The sequence below is a fragment of the Papio anubis genome, chromosome 9, assembly GCF_008728515.1.
Source record: "Papio anubis isolate 15944 chromosome 9, Panubis1.0, whole genome shotgun sequence".
NCBI lineage: Eukaryota > Metazoa > Chordata > Mammalia > Primates > Cercopithecidae > Papio > Papio anubis.
In genome coordinates, this window is record NC_044984.1 from 117,614,927 (window position 1) to 117,628,716 (window position 13,790).

Here is a 13,790-nt window from a genome sequence, read left to right on the forward strand (position 1 = left end):
CTGGTTTGGTGACACATCTGTGGAAGACAATGATACGAACGTCTTCTCTAAAGTTTCAGGCAAAGAGTGGTGTGTATCCTTTTCCTCTAGTTTCCAGTAAGTCAATCCTGATGTGCACAAATACACAGAATAGAAAAGAGTGAGGAAAAAACAAAAATGCTTTCTAGAATAACATTTCTATCTAAAGGAAATTAAATATGGGAAGAAACTAATTTTGAGTTAAAGTAATTTGAATTTTGATGGAAAAAAAGTTATCTAAATTCTGTATTATGTAAGAGTCCTAACTGGATGCGAATGTTTAAAACTGAAATATAAAATGTCAAGGTCAGGCACGGTGGCTTAAGCCTGTAATCCCAGTACTTTGGGAGGCCGAGATAGGCGAATCACTAGGTCAGGAGATCGAGACCATCCTGGCTAACACAGTGAAACCCCATCTCTACTAAAAAATACAAAAAACTAGCCGGGCGAGGTGGCGGGCACTTATAGTCCCAGCTACTTGGGAGGCTGAGGCAGAAGAACGGCGTAAACCCCAGGAGGCGGAGCTTGCAGTGAGCTGAGATCCGGCCACTGCACTCCAGCCTGGGTGACAGAGCCAGACTCCGTCTCAAAAAAAAAAAAAAAGTCAAGATGAGCTGGTACAATTTAAAATATATATTTTTGGCCAGGCGCAGTAGCTCACACCTGTAATCCCAGCACTTTGGGAAGCTGAGGCAGGAGGATTACCTAACGTCAGGAGTTTGAGACCAGCCTGGCCAACATGGTGAAACCCTGTCTCTACTAAAAATCCAAAAATCAGCCAGGTGTGGTGGCACACACTGTAATCCCAGCTACTTGGGAGGCTGAGGCATGACAATCGCTTGAACCCAGGAGACAGAGGTTGTAATGAGCTGAGAAAGTGCCACTGTACTCCAGCCTGAGTGACAGAGTGAGACCCTGTCTCAAAAAAAAATTAAAATAATAAAATATATTTTTTTATTTTTTATTTGAGACAGGGTCTCACTCTGTCACCCAGGTTGGAGTGCAGTGGTGCCATCTCAGTCTACTGTGGTCTCTTTTTTCGAGACAGAGTCTCGATCTGTTGCCCAAGATGGAATGGAGTGATCTCGGCTTATTGCAACCTCCGCCTCCCGAGTTCAAGCGATTCTCCTGCCTCAGCCTCCTGAGCAGTTGGAATTACAGGTGTGCTGCGCCACCACAACCATCTAATTTTTGGTTTGTTTTTTCTTTTTCTTTTTCTTTTTTTTTTTTTTTTTTTGAGACAGTCTCCCTCTGTTGCCCAGGCTGGAGTACAATGGTGCGAGCTCGGCTCACTACAACCTCCGCCCTCCCAGGTTCAAGTGATTCTCCTGCCTCAACCTCCTGAGTAGCTGAGGTTACAGGCATGCACCACCACACCCAGCTAATTTTTGTATTTTTAGCAGAGACAAGGTTTTGCCATTTTGGCCAGACTGGTCTCAAACTCCTGACTCAAGTGATCTGCCCACCTAGGCCTCCCAAAGTGCTGCGATAACAGGTGTGAGCCACCATGCCCAGACTAATTTTTGTATTTTTAGTAGAGATGGGGTTTCACCATATTGGCCAGGCTGGTCTCGAACTCCTGATCTCAACTGATTCTCCCGCCTCGACCTCCCAAAGTGCTGGGATTATAGCCATGGGCCACTGCTCCCAGTCCAGCTCACTGGAGTCTCAACCTTCCAGGTTCAAGACATCCTCCTGCCTTAGCCCCACAAGAAGCTGGGACTACAGGCACACACCACCAAGCCCTGCTAAATTTTTTTGTACTTTTAGTAGAGACAGGGTTTTGCCATGTTACCCAGGCTGGTCTCGAACTCCAGAACTCAAGCAATCCACCCTCCTCGGCCTCCCAAAGTGCTAGGATTACAGTTGTGAGCTACCAGGTCCAACCTTAAAATATATTTTAAAATAGACAATTTCTTTCTTTCTTTCTTTTTTTTTTTTTTTTTGAGACAGGGCCTCGAGCTGTCTCCCAGGCTGGAGTACAGTGGTACAATCACAGCTCACTACAGCCCCAACCTACCGAGCTCAAACCATCATTCCCCTTCAGCCTCCCAAGTAGCTGGGACTATAAGCTCACACCACCACACCCAGCTAATTTTTGTATTTTGTGTACAGACGAAGTTTTGCTATGTTGCCCAGGCTGGTCTCAACCTCTTGGGGTCAAGTGATCTGCCCACCTTGGCTTCCCAAAGTGCTGGGATCACAGGTGTGAGCCACCACACCCAGCTGACAATTTCTTTGTGAGTAGTATAGACATATAGAATCAATGTAAATAATTCAGTAATTCAAATGTTTATTGACCACCTATAGTGCCAGGCTGGGGTGGCAGGAGGAGTGAGACAAGAAAAGTAAGTAAATCATGCAGTATACAGATGGTAAGCACTCTGATGAGATTTTAAAACAGGATAAAGGGGATATGTAGTGGGGGGTGGGGTAGGCAGGCACTAGTTTTGAATCAGGTGAACAGGGTTGGCTACTGAGAGGATAATTAAGAGGGCATCAGCCATTTTAGCCATGTATGAGGGAGCTCCCTCACACAGGGAGAAGAACATTTCAAGTATGGAAAACAGCCAATGCAAAAGTCCTAAAACATATCTGGGACATTTGAGCAGACAGTCTCCCTTCTCATCAAAGAAACAGACAGAGCACAGCCGGGCGCAGTGGCTCATGCCTGTAATCCCAGCACTCTGGGAGGCTGACACGGGCAGATTGCCTGAGGTCAGGAGTTCAAGACCAGCCTGACCACATGGACAAACTCCGTCTCTACTAAAAATACAAAATGAACTGGGTGTGGTGGTACGTGCCTGTAATCCCAGCTACTTGGGAGGCTAAAGGCTGAGGCAGGAGAATTGTTTGAACCCGGGAGGCAGATGTTGCAGTGAGCCGGGATCACGCCATCGCACTCCAGCCCAGGCAACAAGAGCAAAACTCTGTCTCAAAAAAAAAAAAAAGAAAGAAAGAAAGGGACAGAGTACAATCGCTAACCTGCAATGGTTCATTTTTTTTTTTTTTTTACTTTATCATGGTGCAAAAGCAATATGCAGTCAGTAGAAACCATACTTTGAGTACCTGTATGACCATTCTGTTTTCACTCTCAGTATTCAATAAAGTATATGAAATAGTCAATACTTTATTATAAAATACTTTGTGTTAGATAACTTTGCCCAACTGTAGGCTAATGTAAGCGTTCTGAGCACATTTAATGTACACTAGGCTAAGTTATGATCTTTAATAAGCTAGGTGTACTAAATGCATTTTCACTTTTTTTTTTTCCTTGAGACAAGGTCTTGGTGTTGCCCAGGCTGGAGTGCAGTGGTGTGATCATGGCTCACTGCAGCCTTGACCTCCCAGACTCAAGCAATCTTCCCATCTCAGCTTTCCAAGTAGCTAGCACTACAGGTGCATTACCACCCCTGGCTACTGTTTTAACTCTTTTGTAGAGATGAGGTCTCAACTTGTTGCTCAAGCTGGTCTCAACCTCATGGCCTCAAGCAATCCTCACACCTTGGCCTCTCAAAGTGCTGGGATTACAGGCATGAGCCACTGTGCCCAGCCCATTTTCAACTTATGATATTTTCAATTTATGGTGAGTTTATCAGGACATAACCCCACTGTAATTCAAGGAACAACTCAGTATAAAGTGAGGTCAAAGAGGTAACAGGGCTAGGTTGTTAGGCCCTGTGGGCCCCTGTAAGGACTCTGAACAACAGGGTTTGGAGCGGAGGAGTCACACGATGTGACTTAACTTTTCAGAGGATCACTTTTTCTACTATGTTGAGAACAGACTGAAGCATGCAAGAGTGGAAGTGGGGAGGCTAGTTAAGAAGACAGCAGCAACCCAGGTGATAGATGAGAGGCCACTCTTAGGCTGGAAGCCGTGGAGGTGGTGAGAAGTGGTGGGATTCTAGAAAGTTTTGTAAGGCAAAGCTAATTCATCCTGATGAATTGGATGTGGGATATGGGGGGCGGGGAAAAAAGTCTGTATATAAAGCAATTAGATTGGAATAAGCTCACCATGGAGTGTAAAGGATGGCTCAGAGGGTTTGAATTTAATTCATTTTGAACTACCCAAAAAAGGTTGATAATTTTTATAGCTGTTCAAAACAACTGCAAAAGTACTTCATTCTCTTTACAGATCTTGTAACATAAATTAAGACAAGAAAGGTGGTTGGGCGTGGTGGCTGAAGTCTGGTAATCCCAGCACTTTGAGAAACTGAGGCAGGTGGATTGCTTGCACCCAAGAGTTCACAACCAGCTGAGGCAACACGGCGAAACCCTGTCTCTACAAAAAAATACAAAAAGTAGCTGGGCATGGTGGTGCCGCCTGTTGTCCCAGCTATTCTTGGGAAGCTGAGGTGGGAGGATCACTTGAGCCCAGGAGGTTGAGGCTGCAGTGAGCTGTGATCACACCACTGCACCCCAGCCTGGGCAACAGAGTGAGACCCCGTCTCAAAAAACAAAACAAACAAAGGTAAGGCTGCTACCAGAGAACACCACAACACATAACATATTTACAAAACCATACTACTATACAGTATCATCCTATAAGGAGAAATGTAGGCAAGTTGTTTTCTAAAAATAATGCTCTAAAAAACTAAGTACCTTCCTCTGAGTGTAGCTTAGGTTAAAAAAATAAAAATTTAAGTATCATACCTGTTCCTGAATCAGACATCCAAGCATTTGGAGTTTCATCTGGTTTACTGAGGTAAAAAGCACGAGGATGTGTAGCAGCAGCAAAATCAGACTACAAGAAAGAAAACTATTGGTTGACAGCTAAAAGTCATTAGGCACCATCTGCTGACCCAAGGAATGAGAGCCAGGCATCAAACCAAGTGTAGAGAAACCTTCAAAGGGTTCACAAAGAAGAAAGCCTGGGCCAGGTGCAGTAGTTCACGCCTGTAATCCCAGCACTTTGGGAGGCCGAGGCGGGTGGATCACGAGGTCAAAAATTCGAAACCTGTCTGGTCAAGATGATGAAACCCCCATCTCTACTAAAAATACAAAAATTAGCTGGGCACAGTAGTGGGTGCCTATAAGCCCAGCTACTCCGGAGGCTGAGGCACGAGAATCACTTGAACCCGGGAGGCAGAGGTCGCAGTGAGCTGAGATCATGCCACTGCACTCTAGCCTGGGCAACAGAGCAAGACTCTGTAACAAAAAAAGAAAAAAGCCTGGTTTCCCCATGGTTACAAGAATGCTAACTAATAGGAATTCACTGTCAAATATTTTTTTTTTTGCCTGTGTAATTTACAAAAGTTTATTTCAGTTCTCTGTGGAGCTAGGAGAAAAATGGGGGCAGGTATTATTTCATGAGTTGAGACCTAAAATGTATTTATAATTTGCCATTTACTTCCAAAACAAATTTGAGGTGCCTAGAATTAAAGTCATTTAGTATAAAAATTTAAAAGCTCTAACAATTCATTTTTATCATTATAATTACAATAAATCAGATTAACTCTAAAAATCATAAATCAATAATATGAGCCTTAAGTAGTAGACTACTTCCTATATACAAACAATTGGTTACTAGTCCCTGCTTACTTATCAATCCTAGTAAAAATTCTGAGCAAATCAATCCTCACAACATCTCTGATACTGTCATAAGAAATGTTTCCAGAGACATGTGATGAGAATATTCCTATCGGAATTTATCTTATCAGGTCCCTCATCAAACTTTTAATTCCTGTAAAGAGTATGTAACCATCCATGAACCCACTGCCAAAGTAAAATCACACTGAGATAACACTACCTACAAAGAAGGGGGATTAACACATCAGCCTTATAAGGCACCACTTATTTTCTTTCTCATCAAGGAAGAAATTCCACCTGTTTCAATTTGTCTCACTACTTGAGACCAAGAGAAGGCCGGGTGCGGTGGCTCACGCCTGTAATCCCAACACTTTGGGAGGCTGAGGTGGGCAGATCACAAGGTCAGCAGATCGACCCTGGCTAACAGGGTAAAAACCCGTCCCCACTAAAAATACAAAAAATTAGCCAGTTGTGATGGTGGGTGCCTGTAGTCCCAGCTACTTGGGAGGCTGAGGCAGGAGAATGGCGTGAACCCGGGAGGTGGAACTTGCAGTGAGTCGAGATCACCCCACTGTACTCCAGCCTGGGTGACAGAGCAAGACTCCGTCAAAAAAAAAAAAAAAAAAAGAAAGAAAAAAAACATCAAGAAGGTGACTGGAAAAGTAAAAGTCCAAGTCAAACAATCCCAAGCAAAATATTTTGTCCTCGTCTGGATTCTGAGATGCAAATTCAGTGCACTCGGCTGCTGCACACACACAGTGGGCTGGCAGGGGCTTACCTTACAGAGCCGCCTGCTGCACTCTTCCGGGAAAACAAGGCATCCACTGAAGAAAACAGGCCCAGCTTTTAATTAAAAGTAAAAGTAGGGTGCAATGAAAAGCCCTTCTAAAAATAAACCCTCTTAGCCCAAGAAGCTGGCCTAAGCTTAGCACAAGGACCTTAATGAGTTTTAGTAACCATATTAGCCCATCTGAAAAACCACCACCGAAGCCCCTCGGCCTGTGAAATGGGAAAGTCGAGTCTGTCCAAGACAAAGGACCAAGGAAACAAAGAGCAACTCAAGCCCTGGAAAACCCTTCTGCTAAACAATATGCAATTTCAAAATTACTTCAAAGGTGCTATTTACCCAAAATAAACTACCATTGTATAAAAAGAAAATTGGATAAGAGAATCCGGATAACAAGCATTCTCTGCTTTAGACTGAAACTAAAACCAATGAGAGAAGAAACATAACTAAATAAAGAGGAAAGTTCTAACTTTTTTTTTTTTTTTTTGAGACCGAGTCTCGCTCTGTTGCCCAGGCTGGAGTGCAGTGGCGCGATCTCGGCTCACTGCAAGCTCCGCCTCCCGGGTTCACACCATTCTCCTGCCTCAGCCTCACGAGCAGCTGGGATTACAGGCGCCCACCACACGCCCGGCTAATTTTTTGTATTTTTAGTAGAGACAGGGTTTCACCATGTTAGCCAGGATGGTCTCGATCTCCTGATCTCATGATCTACCCGCCTCGGCCTCCCAAAGTGCTGGGATTACAGGCATGAGCCACCGCACCTGGCCAGTTCTAACTTTTGTGAATCCAGAATCACGTAAGAAGTGCATTTCGGGGGGCGGGGGCGTCTCTGATTCAACAACCACCATGAGTTCAAAATCATTTAGGGTTCGGAAATATCAAAGAAACTTGATTTCTCGTAGTAATTTAATACTGAATATTTCAATTACCCAAAAAAAGGAAAACTAAAACTTGTCCAGGAGCTGATCAAAGAAAGACTCAGAGGGAATCACTGCCTCCTCACTGCCTCCACTTTCTGCCCTATGATCACAAGAGGTAGAAGATGTGAGCAGAAGAGTATTTCAAAGGCAGGGCCAGACCATGGGCAGCTGGTCTGATTCTCCACTGAATAGAGAAGGAAAATTAGGCAGTGGCCTAATTAACCAGCGGCTCCTAGACTCTACCGCGCATTAGCATCACCTGATTAAAGTCCCAAAACACAGGTTAGCACCTAGGGTTGGAAGCCAGGAGAAGTAGTTTTAAATCTCCTCAGGTGAGTCTAATGTGCAGCAAAGGCAGAACCATGGGGCTACATGGCATATACTGAGCTACAATCACAAAGGACAGCGAGAACATCGGTGAACCCACCGAGTACATAACCACAAGGCCAAAGTTTATCAGAAGCGGAAGTCTGCACAAGAAGACCTGTAATCTTAGCAAAAACAGAAGAAAAGAAACTACTGTATATGAAAACATTCTCCCTTTATACCAATCTATCCCAATGAGAAAAAGCAAAATTTACCCATCTCCAAATGTTTTTCTGCTATCATACCGAACAAGGATACACCATCCTTGATGGCACAGAGAGTCAACAGAATAGAACTACCAACACAGTTCTAAACTAAAGGGCTTTTCTAAAATAGACCTACCAATTCAGTACTAAATTACTTTTCTAAAACAGAACACAGTGCTAAATGGCTTTTCTAAAATAGAACTAACTGGTAGCTCACGCCTGTAATCCCAGCATTTGGGAGGCTGAGGCGGGTGGATCACCTGAGATCAGGAGTTCTAGACCAGCCTGGCCAACATGGTGAAACCCCGTCTTTACTAAAAATACAAAAAAATCAGTCGGGGGCCGGGCGCCGCGGCTCACACCTGTAATCCCAGCACTATGGGAGGCCGAGGTGGGAGAATCACAAGGTCAGGAGATCGAGACCACGGTGAAACCCTGTCTCTACTAAATATACAAAAAATTAGCAGGGGCAGTGTAGGCTGCAGCGATCCCAACTCGGGAGGCTGAGGCAGGAGAATGCGTGAACCCGGGAGAAGCGAGGAGCTTGCAGTGAGCGAGATCACGCCCTGCACTCCAGCCTGGGGGACAGAGTGAGACTCCGTCTCAAAAAAAAAAAATTAGTTGGGCATGGTGGCACATGCCTGTAATCCTGTACGGGGAGGCTGGGGCAGGAGAATGGCGTGAACCAGGGAGGCAGAGCGTGAGGCAGGGTCACTCCCGCACTCAGCTGGGGACAGAGTGAGACTCGTCTCAAAAAAAAAAATTAGTTAGGCATGGTGGCACATGCCTGCCAATCCTGGCTACCCGGGGAGGCTAGAGGCAGGAGAATGGCGTGAACCGGGGAGGCCGGGCTGATGAGCGAGATCGGCATGCACTGCACTCCAGCCTGGGGACAAAGCAAGACTCTGTCTCAAAAATAATAATAATAAAAATTAAAAAATTAAAATTAAAAAAGAAAGAGTTTATTTTAAACAGTCGTCGATTTTCTCGGCTAAATGTAAACATTGCAATTTTGAGAAATGGTTGCTTTTGAAGTAGTTTCATTTTCATAATATTTTATCCTTTATTAGCCTTGATTTCCAGCCTACTAAAGAAGAAACACTTACAGCAAATCATTATTTCTAATCCTCTGAAACACAAAAGAAAGATGTATAAACGGGCTGGGCACAGTGGCTCACGCCTGTAATCCCTGCACTTTGGGAGGCCAAGGTGGGTGGATCACCTGAGGTCAGGAGTTTGAGACCAGCCTGGCCAACATGGTGAAACCCCGTCTCTACTAAAAATACAAAACTTGGCCAGGCATGGTGGCACACGCCTGTAATCCCAGGTACTCAGGGAGATGAGACAGGAGAATCGCTTCAACCGGGGAGGCGGAAGTTGAAGTGAGCCGAGATCACGCCATTGCACTCCAGCCTGGGCCACAAGAGTGAAACTCCATCTCAAAAAAAAAAAATGTATAAATGAACAAATTAACAATATAAAAGAAAGGGCATGAGAATTTTGTTTATGAGCATGTACTAAACCCACACAATCATCAGTACTGGAGCCCGCAGGGAAAGTGATTTGTCACCTACTTTCTCAATTGGTGTCTTCTTGCTTTGCGCATTTCCTTGTTGAGATCTTGAACCTCCATCTTCTACATGTGCTCTCTTTGGTTGGTTCTGCTTCAGTTTTTGTGCCCATGATGTTATAGCATTACTATTTAAGAAGAGAAAACCAAAATTACTTTTTTTTGGTTTTGAGACAGAGTCTTGCTGTGTCACCCAGGCTGGAGTACAGTGGCGCAATCTCAGCTCACTGCAACCTCCATCTCCTAGGTTCAAGCAATTCTCGTGCCTCAGTCTCCTGACTGAATAGCTAGGAATACAGACGCACCACCACACCCAGCTAATTTTTGTATTTTTACTAGGGATGGGGTTTCACCATGTTGGCCAGACTGGTCTCAAACTCCTGACCTCTGCCTGCCTCAGTCTCCCAAAGTACTGGGATGACAGGCATGAGCCACCACACTGGGTTCCAAAATTACTTCTTTAGATACTGTACTTCATATATAAAGCTAACCACCAGTTGCTTTCAGTTGTTTTTCTTTTTTTTTTTAAATAGAGACTCTCTCTAACACCCAGGCTAGAATGCAGTGGCAGTCGTGCAATCACAGCTCACTGCAGCCTGACCTTCCTCAGCTCAGGTGATCCTCCCACCTCAGCCTCCCGAGTAGCTGGGACCACAGGTGGGCACCACCATACCCAGCTAATTTTTGTATTTTTTTTTTTGTAGAAACAAGGTCTTGCCATGTTGCCCAGGCTGATCTCGAACTCCTGGGCTCAAGTGATCCACATGTCTCAGTCTCCCAAAGTGCTGGGATTACAAGTGTGAGCCACTGTGCCCAGTCAGTTGTTTTTTCTAATAGTGGTAAGATAATGAATTTTTATTAATTCACCTACATCACTTTTTCAATTTCTTATTATCAAAGGCAAAGTAAACAAAAAGACTAACAGTGATTGGCCGGGCGCAGTGGCTCACGTCTGTAATCCCAGCACTTTGGGAGGCCGAGGCGGGTGGATCATGAGGTCAGGAGATCGAGACCATCCTGGCTAACACGGTGAAACCCCGTCTCTACTAAAAGCTACTCAGGATGCTGAGGCAGGAGAATGGCGTGAACCCGGGAGGCAGAGCTTGCAGTAAGCTGAGATCACACCACTGTACTCCAGCCTGGGCAACAGAGTGAGACTCCGTCTCAAAAAAAAAAAAAAAGACTAACAGTGACTAATAATACACAAAGTCGGCTGGGCGCGGTGGCTCAAGCCTGTAATCCCAGCACTTTGGGAGGCCGAGACAGGCGGATCACGAGGTCAGGAGATCGAGACCATCCTGGCTAACACGGTGAAACTCCATCTCTACTAAAAAATACAAAAAACTAGCCGGTCGTGGTGGCGGGCGCCTGTAGTCCCACCTACTCGGGAGGCTGAGGCAGGAGAATGGCGTAAACTCAGGAGGCAGAGCTTGCAGTGAGCTGAGATCCAGCCACTGCACTCCAGCCTGGGTGACAGAGCGAGACTCCGTCTCAAAAAAAAAAAGAAAAAAATAATAATAATAATACATAAAGTCTGTAGCCATAGACTAGAACAAAAACCACCACATTTGCCTTTCCAAGTGCTAAATGTATCTCTACAATGAAAGTGTATTTGTTGGCATAAACCAATCATTATACTTGAACATACATAAGATTTGTGTTGCTTTAGATGACACAATTCAGGGATATGAAACTAAAAATTTGGGATAAATTATGAAAGTTTTAAGGATTGTTTTACAAACATTCAGCCAGTTTACCAAAAAGAAAGCGCCTCCTTTGTCATGAAATGTCACTAAATTTATAAAATTCTCTTTCTTTTTTGAGACGGAGTCTCGGGCTTTCAGCCGCTTAGGGCTGGAGTGCAGTGGCCAGGATCTCAGCTCACTGTAAGCTCCGCTTCCCAGGTTTACTGCCATTTCTTCAGCTCCTTTGTGCAGCTGGGACTACAGGCTCAGCCACCTCAGCCTCTCGCTAGTTTTATTTTTTTAGTAGAGGCTGGGTTTCTTCTGTTAGCCAGGATGGTTCTCACCTCTCCTGACTCCAGGACTGGCTTGCTGCTCCCAGTGCTGGGATTACAGGCTTGAGCCACCGCGCCCGGCCAAAAATTCTTCTTATACATAAAAAAATTCAGGTCGGGCACAGTGGTTCACGCCTATAATCCCAGCACTTTGGGAGGCCAAGGTGGGCAGATCACTTGAGGTCAGGAGTTCGAGACCAGCCTGGCCAACACGGGAAAACCCGGTCTCTACTAAAAATACAAAAATTAGCTGGACGTGGTGGTACATGCCTGTAGTCCCAGCTACTCAGGAGGCTGAGGCAGGAAAATCATACGAACCTAGGAGGTAGAGGTTGCAGTGAGCTACAATCGTACCACTGCACTCCAGCCTGAGTGACAGAGTGAGACTCCATCTTAAAAAATAAATAAATAAAAACAAAACAAAAGAAACAAACAAAAACATTCAGCAGGATACAGACTAGAAAAAAGAAAATAAAAAACATAAAACTGGGGCCAGGCGCAGTGGCTTACATCGTAATCCCAGCTCTTTGGGAGGCCAAGGTGGGCAGATCACCTGAGGTCAGGAGACAGACCAGCCTGCCCAACATAGTGGAACTATGTCTCTACTAAAAATACAAAAACTAGCCAGGTGTGGTGGCCCGCACCTGTAGTCCCAGCTACTCAGGAGGCTTAAGGCAGGAGTATCACTTGAACCAGGAAGGCAGAGGTTGCAGTGAGTTGAGATTGCGCCACTACACTCCAGCCTAGGAGACAGAACAAGACTCCATCTCAAAAAAAAAAAAAAAAAAAAAAAAAAAACATAAAATTGGGTAACCTCGTATATAATTTTCAGTTTCAGCTAGACATGATAACATAGCATGCACTCATAGTCCTAGCTACTCAGGAGGATCACTTGAGCCCAGGAATTCTAGGCTGCAGTGAGCTATAATTGCACCACTGCACACCAGCTTGGACAACAAAGTAAGACCCCCACCTTTAAAAAAAAAAAAATTATTCAAATTACATGAACATGTGTGACAAACTTCCACTATTGATACAGTCCTGTCTGCTAAAAATATCTTTTCTATTTTCCGGCAAAGTTTCCGACCTTAAGAGTTTAGCAGTCTTACAACATTACAGATGGGAAGAAAGTCAGTGTCATTAGACTATAGTGTGGTGTGGGCCAGGCGCGGTGGCTCAAGCCTGTAATCCCAGCACTTTGGGAGGCCGAGACGGGCGGATCACGAGGTCAGGAGATCGAGACCATCCTGGCTAACACGGTGAAACCCCGTCTCTACTAAAAAATACAAAAATTAGCCAGGCGAGGTGGCAGGCGCCTGTAGTCCCAGCTACTCGGGAGGGCGAGGCAGGAGAATGGCATAAACCCGGGAGGCAGAGCTTGCAGTGAGCTGAGATCCGGCCACTGCACTCCAGCCTGGGCAACAGAGCGAGACTGCGTCTCAAAAAAAAAAAAGAATATAGTGTGGTGTGATTTGTTTATTTCAATTTTCTACAGGCAACAAACTGATAAATGTTCAAATACATCCCATTCTATTATAGTCCATTAAAAGGAACTTTATTTACTAGATTCTAAATGTAATAAACTCCCTTCGAATGATGGAAATTCTACTTACCTATTTGTTTTCCCACTGTATACTTCAGAAACCTTATTTTCACCAAGAAAATTATGTTCAAATTCACCAGGAAAAATGGATACATCTTCCTTTAAAGACGCACAGCACTCTTCAGGAGTCTGTACATAAAAACTCTCATTTTTCACACCATCTACAAGTGAATCGGCTGGCACCGCAGGTGCAACATACTGTCCTTTGGGAACATCTACGTGCTCCATGAACTCCTTAGGGTCTTTAGATTTGTACGGATTTAAATCTGAGATACAAAAGGTGCCATATCCACTGCTTACTGAGCTACTATCCACATTGCAGTCTGGTTGTGACGTGGACGTTTCTTGCTGTATTTCAGGTTCTGTGGATTCAGGATAATGGATAACAGATTCATTTCTCTCACTGCTTTCAGAAAAAAAACCCATTTGACTTTCCGAAGATACTTGTTTGTTTGAAGAATTTCCTTCACAGGAAGCACTACTAGTCTGTAATTTGACTAAATTTTTTATCTCCTCCTGTATATGCTGGAAATAAAAAGTTAGATTTGGGTAAGAAAGTATATTAAACATCATATTTTTATGACTGTTACAAGAATATCATGTTTCAAAATATGATGAAATATCATTCTAAAAAAATGTGATGCTTTATCTTTAGTTTATAAACAAAATTGAGGCTAGTGGCCAGGCACGGTGGCTCACACCTGCAATCCCAACACTTTGGGAGGGCAAGGTGGGCAGATCACAAGGTCAGGAGCTCAAGACCAGCCTAACCAA

General features: G+C 44.4%; 1 protein-coding gene across 16 annotated transcripts in view; it reads right to left on the bottom strand.

Annotated features, from left to right (window-relative positions):
* Positions 1 to 13,790, bottom strand: part of MPHOSPH9 (M-phase phosphoprotein 9) — an 84,417-nt gene that overhangs the window by 58,655 nt on the left and 11,972 nt on the right. For all 16 annotated transcript variants that reach the window (XM_009181955.4, XM_009181951.4, XM_021923108.2 and 13 more), the window contains 4 exons: positions 13,027 to 13,541; positions 9,401 to 9,524; positions 4,672 to 4,762; positions 1 to 107 (listed from right to left, as the gene is read on the bottom strand). In XM_009181955.4, the coding sequence (XP_009180219.1) occupies positions 1 to 107; positions 4,672 to 4,762; positions 9,401 to 9,524; positions 13,027 to 13,442 (738 nt within the window). In that variant the 5' untranslated portion in view covers positions 13,443 to 13,541. The remainder of the gene's footprint in view (positions 108 to 4,671; positions 4,763 to 9,400; positions 9,525 to 13,026; positions 13,542 to 13,790) is intronic.